The following is a 12,373-nucleotide window of genomic DNA, read 5'->3' on the forward strand; positions in this document are numbered from 1 at the left end:
GCGGGAGGGAGTCGGCGGGCGCGTGGCTGAGGGGGCGTGAGGCGAGGCTGGCTCCGGGCCCGCCGGCGCTGCGGCTTTTCCCGGGAGGTTGTGTCCCCGCAGAGGAGTTCATCCACGTGGACGAGTTACATTTTGACCTGGAAAGTCTTGTGATGGAGCGAGGGGCAGGCAGGTTTGGGGTTAGTTTCCGATTTACTAAATCCTGGGCAGGATTGCTTGTCAGGTTTGTAGGCAATGGGTCTGTGTGGGGGTGTGTGTGGAGGAGTCTGTCAATCTTTTATAATAAATAGCAAACTAGTGTTTGCTTTGTGCTCGCTGCTGTGCTAAGGGCTTTTTGGAAACACTACTGTGTTTAATCCTCTGCGTGGGAGTTTTGTCCCCGTCTGCCAGGCACCAACACTTGCCCCCATCTGGCCAACTCGGGGAGCTGGCCTCTCCCCTCTTGTGCCACCCTCCTGCCCAGAGAGCCGGCTGGCCTCGTGGAGGAGCTTCATTCCCAAGACACAGGGACCTACCTATTTTCTCTGTAAGGAGTCCTTTACTAATTTGCTAAGCGTTAACTATTCCGGTGTTAACGACGGCTCCCCTTCAAAAAAATCGAGTCACAGTTTACCTAGAAGGAAACGTGCAGATCCTAGGATGTTTCACCCAGTTATAACAATTGCATGCAACTATTACCCCAAAGAGGTGTAGAATATCTCCCCTCTCCCAGCCCAGCCCTTTTCCAGAATAAGTGAGAAACTGACACACTTGGTGCTCGTAGTCCTAAAATTTAGGACAAGCTTTTTTAACATTCTTTTTTTGCAGGTATTTCTGAAGAAAAGACTGCCATTAATTTATAAAATATTTGTTTTACAAATCAGCAGTTTAATAGTCCAGATCTTTTGATACACTTGTATTGTGTGTGACAAATTGCTTTGCCTTCTGTCTCAAACAGGTACTTTTAATGGAAAAGTGTTTCAGAAACCTTCTCTGAAATAATCGTGTAAATTATCCCCTCTGCAATGAGAAGGCAAGCAGTATGCCTTTAAAAAAAATTCTTGGAATAACCGTCAAAATTCCATACATCAGGAATTTTCAAATCACCAAGATTTATTAATTTTTAGCATCATTAGTGGCTATTCAAGCAGAAAAGTACCTCCATCTTCCCTTTTTAAGAGCTCTGTGGTGGAAAGCCAGCAAACCTTTGAGAAGAGGGTGGAACAGTAATTTCTGGACGATAGTGCTCTTCCTGAGACTCCTGGCAGCTCTGTTTTCTTATCCCTTAGCTTTTTTTTTTCCTTTTTAGTTAGAATTTCCCTTGAGCTTCCATCTCAGTTTCATTTAGTCCATTGCTAAGTTCTTTATTTGGCAGATGAAGCAACGGGTCTGACAATTTAAGAGTTAAGTGACTTACGCAGAGTTATACAAGAGACGCTAGCGGAGGAGCAGGAACAGAGGGTAGCTAGTGAACTTGCTTTAGACGAGTTGAAATTGAGGTCATCGTGGGATATTTCCAGTAAAGAAATCTATAGGCAGTTGGGTATATGGGTTGAGCTCAGAAGACAGAGCTTCTTTGTGGATAGTTTAGCAAAGTGACTTTAAGTTCTTCTCCAAAAAGTAAGACCAAAGATTTTTACATTCTGTTCAGTGACACTTATAGTCGTTTATCATCTGCCTACAACATGCAAAGTGTTGTTGTAGATGTATTGAGGGGGTGTTAGAATGAGTAAGGTAGTAAGCTTTCTAGAGGCTTATAACCAGGAGGGAGTCATACATGATCTTATTTTAAAGCATATGTGGGTAAATCCTAGAGGAGAAGTACAGCTAAAGGACGGGATTGCAAGGATGAAGGGAAGTATCACGTTCATTGCAAATATCTGCGAAAGCTTAAAGGTGGTGGATTTTGAGCTGATTCTTAAAGGATTGATAGAACTTGATCAGGCAGATAGAGGTAGAAGGGCATTCTGGAAAGTAAATAACCTTGAGCAAAGGCTTGGAATTGGAAGAAATGTAGTATTTATTTTGAGAATAGAAACTGACAATCATATGTTCTTGGGGCATCGCATTTGACAAGGTACAAAGTTTGAAAAAGTAGGTGGGGCTACATTAATTATACTTTGTAAGTTCTTCATCGGAGTATCTTAAATTCCAGAATCTCTCTCCCTTTCTGACATGACCACTTGGACATGCTGTGAGGCAAATTGTATATTCTTAAAACTTAATTGATAAATGCAGTAAAAGCTTGTTATGTACTCAACCTAAAAAAGGAGCCGTGTTATTCCTCCTCTCAATGTGATAGTTATGAAGGGATGTACTGACGTTACAATGATACAGACTCTGTTATCACTAGATTAGAAAATCCCACATGTGACTAACAGGTGATTTCAGTTTCCTTTTAGCGTTTGATCTTAAAGGTTTACATGCCCTTTAATTATACTTGTTTTCAGTGAAGAAGAAATAAATATTTGCGGGATGAAGATTTTCCAGAAAGGACTTGGATTTAAAGAAGGCTTTTTATATTTGGCAAGTAAGTCTGTATTTTATGTATGTTAAATTTGGTTGAAAAATGAAAGTTTGCTGGTTTTTACTTCTTCAAATATTTTCTTTGTCGCAAAGAGATCATATATAGTGGGCAAAGGTTACCTACTTTGGCTGGCAGCCAGGTAGCCACACAGCTGGGTTGACCTCTGAATGAAGTTGGATTGTAACTGTCCTATAAAGTCAGTGAGTGTCACAAGTTCTCTATGAAGTCACATTTTGGAGGTGGCGTTATTTCTCCTAAGGTGGTATTAGAACAGAGATCAACTGAAGGGATCAAGATGAACTATCCTTCATACAAGTTATACCACTATGTGGTTATTGAGAGAGCTGTGTGTTCTCTTTATGAGAGCTGCTATATATATCATCTTGCCATATAGTTTTCTTTCCATTTAGTGTTATGTTCTGCCTGACTAAATTAGGAGTATAAAAGTTTCCATATCAGATGAGTCTAAAGGTATAACTTGTTTTGTTGTGCTTCACTTTATTGTGCTTTGCAGATATTACATTTTTTACAAATTGAAGGTTTGTGGCAGCCCTGCATTGAGCAAGCCTATTGGCACCATTTTACCAGCAGCGTTAGCTCACTTCATGTCTCTCTGTCACATTTGGTAATTCTCACAATATTTCAAACTTTTTCATTGCTGCTATATTTGTTATGGTGATCTGTGATCAGTGATCTTTGAAGGTACTATTGTCATTGTTTTGGGGCACCATGATCCACGTATAAGATGACCAGCTTAATCCGATAACTGTTGTGTGTTCTGACTGCTCCACAGACCACTTGTTCCCCTCTCTCTCTCCCTCTTCTTGGCCCTCCCTGTTCTCTAAGACACAACAGTATTGAAATTAGGCCAATTAATAACCCTACGGTGGCCTCCAAGTGTTCAAGTGAAAGGAAGAGTCGCACATCTCTCATCTTAAATCAAAAGCTAGAAATGATTAAGCTTAGTGAGAAAGGTATGTTGAAAGCTAGGCCTCTTGTGCCAAATAGTTAGGCAAGTTGTGAATGCAAAGGAAAAGTTCTTGAAGGAAATTAAAAGTGCTACTCTAGTGAACACACGAGTGATAAGAAAACAAAACAGCCTTATTGTTGATATGGAGGAAATTTTAGTGGTCTGGATAGAGGATCAGATCAGCTGCAACATTCCTATAAGCCAAAGCCTAATCCAGAGCAAGGCCCTAAGTCTCTTCAATTCTGTGAAGGCTGAGAGAGGTGAGGAAGCTGCAGAAGTAAAGTCTGAAGCTAGCAGAGGTTGGTTCATGAAGTTTAAGGAAAGAAGCCGTCTCCACAACATAAAAGTGCAAGGGGAAGCAGCAAGTGCTGATGTAGAAGCTGCAGCAAGTTATCCAGAAGATCTAGCTGAGATCATTGATGAAAGTGGCTACATTGAACAACAGATTTTCAAGGTAGATAAAACAGCCTTCTGTTGGAAGAAGATGCCACCTAGGACTTTCATAGCTAGAAAGGAGAAGTCAGTGCCTGGCTTCAAAGCTTCAAAGGGCAGGCTGACTCTCTTGTTAGGGGCTAATGCAGCTGGTGACTTTAAGTTGAAGCCGTTGGTCATTTACCATTCCGAAAATCCTAGGGCCCTTAAGAATGATATTAAATCTGTTCTGCCTGCGGTCTATAAATGAAACAACAAGTCTAGATGACAGCATATCTGTTTACAACATGGTTTGCTGAATATTTTAAGCCCACAGTTGAGACCTACTGCTCAGAAAAAAGATTCCTTTCAAAATATGACTGCTCATTGACATGCACCTGGTTATCCAAAAGCTCTGTTGAAGATTTACAACAAGATGAATTTTCTTTTCATGCCCGCTAACACACCATCCATTCTGCAGCCCACAGATCAAGGAGTGATTTAAACATTTAAGTTTTATTATTTAGGAAATACATTTTGTAAGGTCATAGCTGTCAGAGATAGTGATTCCTATGGTGGATCTGGGCAAAATAAATTGAAAACCTTCTGGAAAGGATTCACCATTCTAGATGCCATTAAGAACATTTGTGATGCATGGGAAGAAGTCCAAATATTAACATTAACAGAAGTTTGGAAGAAGTTGATTCCAACCCTCATGGATGACTTCAAGGGGTTCAAGACTTCAGTGGGGGAATTAACTGCAGATGTGGTGGAAATAGCAAGAGAACTAGAATTAGAAGAGGAGCCCGAAGATGTGATGGAATTGCGGCAATCTCATGATGAAGTTTTAGTGGATGAAGAATTGCTTCTTATGGATGAACAAAGAAAGTGGTTTCTTGAAATAAAATCTACGCCTGTTGAAGATGTGAAGATTGTTGAAATGACAGCAAAGAATGTAGAATATTATATAAACTTAGTGATAAATGAGCGACAGGGTTTGAGAGGATTGACTCCAATTTTGAAAGAAGTTCTACTGTGGATAAGATGCTGTCAAACAGCATCGCGTGTTACAGGGATATCATTTGTGAAAGGAAGAGTTAATTGATGTGACAAACCTCATTGTTGTAGTGTTTTAAGAAATTGCCGCGGTCCCCCCAGCCTTCAACAACCACCCCCCTGATCAGTCAGCAGCCATCAACATGGAGTCAAGACCCTCCACCAGCAAAAAGGTTATGGCTTGCTGAGGGCTCAGATGATGGTTAGCAGTTTTTAGCAATAAAGTATTTCTTAATTAAGATATGTACGTTGTAGTTTTAGACATAATGTTGCACATTTAATAGGCTATAGTGTAGTTCAAACATAACTTTTATATGCACTGGGAAACCAAAAAGTTTGTGTGACTCACTTTATTGCGATGTTCGCTTTGTTGCGGTAGTCTGGAACCAAACCCTCAAGATCTTTGAGGTGTGCTTGTATTGAGCCTGATGTTCTGCCAATAAGGCAATTTCTAAGTTCCTTAGAAATTATTTTTTCCATCTTGTAAAACTTGACCACAAACTGCTAGTGTTTCCCTCATCCATGCCAGGTAAAGGACGCTCTCTTTGTGGGGAGAGTGGTTCAGAAATGCACACGTGGAGTGCTTAGGTATTGTCTGTAATTGTTTTTTTCTGCTTTATGTCCCCAACTCCCCCTGTACATAGTTGTATATCTTAGTTGCAGGTCCTTCTAGTTGTGGGATTGTCTGTAATTTTAAGGAAACTATCTACATTAAAATTAGCTTACTCGTTAGGGATACCGAACCTGAATACCCAACATCTCTAAGCCTCAGTTTACTGACCTGTTGAATGGGACCCATAATGCTCCTCTGGTGGGGATTTGTGAGGATTAAATGTAATTATTTTATGTAAAACACTTCACACTTAGTAAACGCTCAGCAGTGGTAGCTATTGTTATTACTGTCTATTCTTCCATACATATATGGAGTGGTTTTTTTCCTTAGATAGTGAAGCTTAAGACATTACATTTTTTTTTTTTTAAAGATTTTATTTTTCCTTTTTCTCCCCAAAGCCCCCCAGTACATAGTTGTATATTCTTTGTTGTGGGTCCTTCTAGTTGTGGCATGTGGGACGCTGCCTCAGCGTGGTTTGATGAGCAGTGCCATGTCCGCGCCCAGGATTCGAACCAACGAAACACTGGGCTGCCTGCAGCGGAGCGCGCGAACTTAACCACTCGGCCACGGGGCCAGCCCCAAGACATTACATTTTTTAGAATGGTGTTAGAACACACCCTGGATACACATTAAACACACCCAAGATAACCATGCTAAGAAATCTGCCAATATTTTGTGGAACTTTTGTTTCTAGAGGACATACTCAAAATCTAGTACATTAGACTTTCGAACTAGCTGTTCCTTCCACGTGGAAAGCTTTTCCATGTGATATCCACGTGGCTAATTTTTTTACTCAAATGCCACCTTCTCAGTGAGGCCTGCCCTGAGCATTCTAATTAAAATTGCAACCCATAAAATGTCTGCCTCTATTCCAGCTCCTAATCTCCCTTAACATGCTCTGTGTTTTTTCCATAGCACTTGCCACCTTCTAATATAATACTGAATTTACTTGTTATTTTATTGTTAATGGACTATCTTTCTCTGCCAGGATTTAAGTTCTGCAAGGGCAGGGGTTTTCGTCTCTTTTGTCACTTGATATATCCCAAGAGCCTAAAACAGCACGTGGTAGATTCTAAGTAAATATTTAATTAATTCAATTGAATAAAACCTTCTGATTAAGTCTCATCCTCCTTAACTCCATGCTTATGTTGGACATGATGTCTTTCATTTTAAGATAAGAAACCTACTGCAGGGAAATTCATGGCCTGCTAGATTGGAAAATCTCCTATATATATATATATATATATATATATATTTTTTTTTATTTTTTTTTTTTTTTTTTTTCTTCTTGCTGAGGAAGATTCGCCCTGAGCTAACATCCATGCCAATCTTCCTCTATTTTTTTAGTATATGGGCTGCCAGTGCAGCGTGGCTGCTGAGAGAGTGGTGTAGGTCTGTACCCAGGAACTGAACCCAGGCCATGGAAGTGGAGCACACTGAACTTAATCGCTACGCCACCCGGGCTGGCCCCAAAACTCAGATTTTAAAATTATTTTTTCCATCCTGTTGACCACAACATTCTTGACAGGAAAAGTAGTGATAATGGACTCTTGGTTTTTTTTTTTCTGTTAGAAGAGTGAAATACTTTCTAATATGATTCTGAAGTCTTTTAAACAAAATACTGCTAAGTGGTAAAATGATAAGAACCCTGTAAATATTAGATTGTGTGTGTTTTTAGTCATACTTTTCCCTCTGGTTTCTGAAGTAATAGGTGTTCTTTATAGGTCACATAAGGGTATTAGTCTAATCAGGCTGCCATAGGAGAAGACCACAGACTGGGTGGCTAGAACAATGGCAATTTATTTTTTCACGGTTCTGGAGACTGGCAGTCTAACACCAAGGTGCTGGTGTGGTTCCTTTCTGGTGAGGCCTCTCTTTTAGGTTACAGATAGCTACTTTCTCATTGTGTCCTCACATGGCCTTTCCTGTGTGTGTGTGTGTGTGTGTGTGTGTGTGTGTGTGTGTGTTAGGGGATAGATCTCTGGTGTTTCTTATAAGGACACCAGTCCTGTCGGATTAGGGCCCCATCTTGTGACTTCTTTTAACTTTAGTTACCTCCTTAAAGTCCTATCTTTAAATACAGTCACCTTGTGGGGTTAGAACTTCAACGTGAATTTTGGGGGGAAACAACTCAATCCATATAGAAAAGAATGAAGAAGGAAAAATTCATCTATAATACAATTAATTTCCCAAATAAAGCCATTATTAACATTTTGTATTTCTCCAGTCATATTTCCTTTGCACAGTCAAAGCTTTGAGATCCTGTGATAGTATTTTTCCACTTAACATTCTTTACAGTGAAGTCAAAGATGGCAAACTTAGATGCTTACAGGGATTAGGCAGACAGGCAAGGTCATAATGATAACTTAGATTTTTTGAGTCCTAACTGTATGCCAAGTACTTCTCTAGAGGTTTATATATATTATATGTGTTATATTAACCTTCACAACAACCCTGTGAGGTGTATACCATTGTTACCTCCATATTTCTGATGAAGAAAATAAGGCATAGGGAAGTGAGAGAACATGTGCAAGGACACACAGCTGGTAGGTAGCTGCATTAATGTTTGAGACCCGGTTGTGGAAATGACTGAAGTGGGCTGGCCAGCTGCTGTGGCAGGCTCGAGAAAGCGTGTCCCATCTCAGGGAGGACCCAGTGCTGATGAAGGACTGCTGGTCTGGTGTAGCGGATCTTCCAGGTTTTGATAGCAGTGAAAAATCTGGATTTTTAAATGAAGTGTTGGCAATTAATAGGAACATTTTTAAAAACACTGTTGAGTGTTTTTTTAAAAAAATTAAAAAAACATTTTAGAAACACTGTTGAGTCAGGCAAATCTTGTCTGCAGGTTACATTTAGCCACATTTATAAAATAGGGGTCATAATAATAGTATCTACATCTTAAGTTTGGTGTGAGAATTAAATGGAGCATTTTATATACAACATTTAGCTGAGTGCCCGGCACATAGTGCTAAGTGGATGGTAGCTATCATTAGTAGCATAAACATCTTCTCCAGTCATCGAAATTCTCTATAAATATCACTTACTGTTGTTTTTATTTTAAGAAATTATGTAAGTAAGATGAGTACATGTCTGTTGTAAAAAACTCAAACAATATAAAAGAATATTTAATTAATTAAGGGATGGAAGTTGCATTTGCTTCCTACTCTCAAACTCTTGAGATATATAATTAAAGCCATAGATATATATAATTATATATATTATATATGTAATATATAATTAAAAATATATATAATATATAATTAAAAACCATAAATGTGATATTTATCCTTCTGGCACTTGCTTTTTTCAGTTAATACCTTCTGAAGATCTTCTAAAAGTCACTTTGTACAAAGCTGCTTCATTCTTTTTTAAAGGTTGCATGGTATATTCTTTAGTATGGATGTACCATAACTTATTGAACTCTCAGTTGTCATTTAGGTAATTTTCAATTTTTTGCTATTATGAAAAAGGTTCTGCAAAGAGCGTAATATCTTTGTATACATTGGCGAATATTTCCCTAGGCTTGATTCTTAGATGGAATTGTTGAATCAAAAGCCTATGAAGAATTTTCACAGCTGTTGCACCTTTGTTAAATACATTTTTAGTAGGTTTTTAATATTCTACTTTATGAATCTACGATTATTTACCATTCCTTATATTGACATGTTTAAATTGTTTCTGATTTTTTGCCACTATCAGTGGCCCTGTGATAAATATCTTTGTGAGTACGTTATGCTTTTTAAAAGGTAAATAGTCTGAGAGGAAGGTGTCAACTAGTAAGTATATTTCTGAGACTTTACTTTCCCAAAGCTGTTATAAGAACTATCTTTAGTGGTAATTATTATTTTTAGAAAAGGTAGAGCTTTGATAAAGTCATAGTCTAGGGTTTTTAATATTATTCTCAAGATTTTTAGAATCTTTTGTATATGTTTCATTTTAGGTGTTGTCATCTGTAATGAAGATCATTGTGAGACAGAAGATTGAATAAATACTTATAACATTGGCCCAGGATTAGAGATTTAGAAAAGAAAGTTAAAATTAGTGACTTTGGTTTTAGTGTTCCAATTTCATAATATTTATTCTTTCTTCTAAATAGATTTAGGAGGTAGAAATTAAAATTCAGTGCTGTACCAAAGGCTGCACTAATATTGGTTCTGGTACTTTTTTTTTTCTTTTTGTATGAGAGAAGAAAGTGGATAACCAAGGGCCGTAGTGACTCATGATGAAATATACTAAATTGAATTTTATGATGTCAGCTCTTGGCGTTATAATCTATATAACTGATTTAATTGTGGACATTTGGGTATCCGTCAGGTTTTTCTATGAAGGGCAGTACGTATTTGGTGTTTTAACAGTGAGCTTTATGCTCTTTGGAACAATTGTGGTCCAGTGTTTTAGTTACTCTTGGTTCAAGGCCGATTTAAAGAAGGCAGGTCAAGAAAGTCCGCGTTGTTTTCTTCTACTTCATTGCTTGCAAGGAGGAGTTTTTACGAGGTGAGCATACATTTTTGATTGTTAACACTATTTTTCTTTTATCCAAATGGAAACTACCTTTCTGTATCTGGATAGTCAAGTGTACAAAGGTCCCCTACTTGCATGTAGGCCAAAGGTTGCTTGCCCCTTGCTATCACTGCTTATATGAGTCATTGCTGTACTGTCAGAATGTTCCAGGGTCATTAATAGAGTTTTTAATTTAATTTACCTAATGAAGTTACTTTTTCTGATGTGTGCTCACTTTTTATGGGAAGGAAACAGACTTATTTCTGTGTCTTGTGAATCTTTTATCTTCTATTTTATATTCCAAGCCTGATTGTGTAAATATAGCCCATCACTTGCAACTCTGATAGAGCACTTATTTTTTTGTTATTTATACCATTGATTTAACTAAAAGAAATTTTTACTATAATAATGCAGTAGCCATGTGGTTAGCTAGGTACGGAGTCATACACAGAACTAAAAACAACCTTAGGAATCATATTGTTCACACCTATTTTGTAGTTAAACTAGGATCTAAATAGGCCCTGAGAATTCTGTGATTCTCTGTATATCTGATTTCCTATGACCTTTTCATTATTACCTTAAGGGATTTAATTCTGTTAAATTAATGTTTAATTGTTAAAAGCAATATATATATTAAAGGTAAAGAGAAAAATTAAAGACAGGTTTTGAATTTGGGCTATTTTAATAGCCATCTTTCTTGAGAGAGTTCAGTGACTATAGAATTCTAGACGAGTAGTTACTTTCTCTCTGCACGTTTCATTCTCTTGTCTTTTGGTGTCCATTGTTGTTCGTGAGGAATTAGATGTCATTCTTACTGCTGCTCTTTTAGAAGTATTTAGTCTTTTTTTCTCTCTGCTCTTATGATTTTTCTCTTTATATTTGGATTTCTACAGTTTATGATATATCTAAATATAGGTTTATTTTTATTTCTCTTGCTTGGGATTTGCTGGTGCTTTTGATTGTATGGATTATTGTCTTCTATCAGTTCTGCACAGTTCTCAGCCATTGTCTTTTCTAACATTTTCTTTATCTTATTTCTATCTCTTTTCCTTCTGAGACTCCAAGAAAGTGTAAGTTAGACCTTATCACTGTATCTAACATGACTGTTATATGTTAGATATTTTAAATTTTTATTTTTGACTCTCTGTAGTACATTTTGTATAATTTTTTCACAACTCTTTTTTATTTCACTGGTACTTTCTTTTGCTATGGCCAGAATGTTATTAAATTCAACCACTGAGTTTTAAATTTTGACTATTAAAATTTTTATTTTTAGAAGCTCTATTTGTTTTTTTTTCAGGCTGCTATGTCACTTTTTATAGTTTCCTGTTCATTGCAGGTATTTTCAAACTTGGTATTTACATCTTTAAACGTAGTAAGCATAGTTTTTTGTTTTTTGTATTTGTAAAGATTGGCATCTGAGCTAACATCTTTTGCCAATCTTTTTTTTTTTTCCCTTCTTCTTCTCCCCAAAGCCCCTCAGTACATAGTTATATATTCTGGTTGTAGGTTCTTCTGGTTGTGCTATGTGGGATGCCACCTCAGCATTGCCTGATGAGTGGTTCCATGTCCGCACCCAGGATCCAAACTGGCAAAACCCTGGGCTGCCGAAGCAGAATGCTGAATTTAACCACTCGGCCACGGGGCCGACCCCATAAGCATATATTTTCTTTCATTTATAGTTCCAGTATCTGAAGACTTTTCAAATTTGTTCCAACTGGTTCTGCTTCTACTACTGAGTACCTATATTCCCTTGTTTTCCAGTATGCCTGGTATCACTAATTATGTTCTGGTCATTGCCCTTGAAAGAATTACTTGTGGGACCTTCACCAAGCCCTATCTAGAAGCTTTGATTTTATTCCTAGGAGATAGATGCCTAGAGGTTCTGTCAGATGCTGTCTACACTTAAATTCATGGCTTGAGGTTCCTGGCCTACATAGGTTATGCATACCTGGGGTGCAGCTCTGTTCAAGGAAAGTCTGTGTCAACAATACACCAATGAATTTTTAAACAAGTCGACTTATTGAGGTATAATTTTACATACAATAAAATACACATGTTTTAAGTTTACAGTTATAAATGACCTCAACAATTTTGAGTCATTGAGTCTTCAATCCATGAACAAGGTTTTTCTTTTTGTTTATTTAAACTTTCTTTAATTTCCTTCAGCAGTATTTTGTAGTTTTTAATTTATAGATTTTTTTTTTTAAAGATTTTATTTCCTTTTTTCTCCCCAAAGCCCCCAGTACATAGTTGTATATTCTTCGTTGTGGGTCCTTCTAGTTGTGGCATGTGGGACGCTGCCTCAGCGTGGTTT

General features: G+C 37.6%; 1 protein-coding gene across 1 annotated transcript in view; it reads left to right on the forward strand.

The window, feature by feature from the left end:
• Positions 1-47: 47 nt before the first annotated feature.
• The window catches only part of XKR9 (XK related 9), a 32,230-nt gene continuing 19,904 nt past the window's right edge, over positions 48-12,373 (forward strand). The window contains exons 1-3 of the mRNA XM_046642497.1: positions 48-179; positions 2,430-2,509; positions 9,497-10,050. Of these exons, the coding sequence (XP_046498453.1) occupies positions 9,776-10,050 (275 nt within the window). The 5' untranslated portion in view covers positions 48-179; positions 2,430-2,509; positions 9,497-9,775. The remainder of the gene's footprint in view (positions 180-2,429; positions 2,510-9,496; positions 10,051-12,373) is intronic.

The sequence above is a fragment of the Equus quagga genome, chromosome 16 (assembly GCF_021613505.1).
Source record: "Equus quagga isolate Etosha38 chromosome 16, UCLA_HA_Equagga_1.0, whole genome shotgun sequence".
NCBI classification, from domain to species: domain Eukaryota; kingdom Metazoa; phylum Chordata; class Mammalia; order Perissodactyla; family Equidae; genus Equus; species Equus quagga.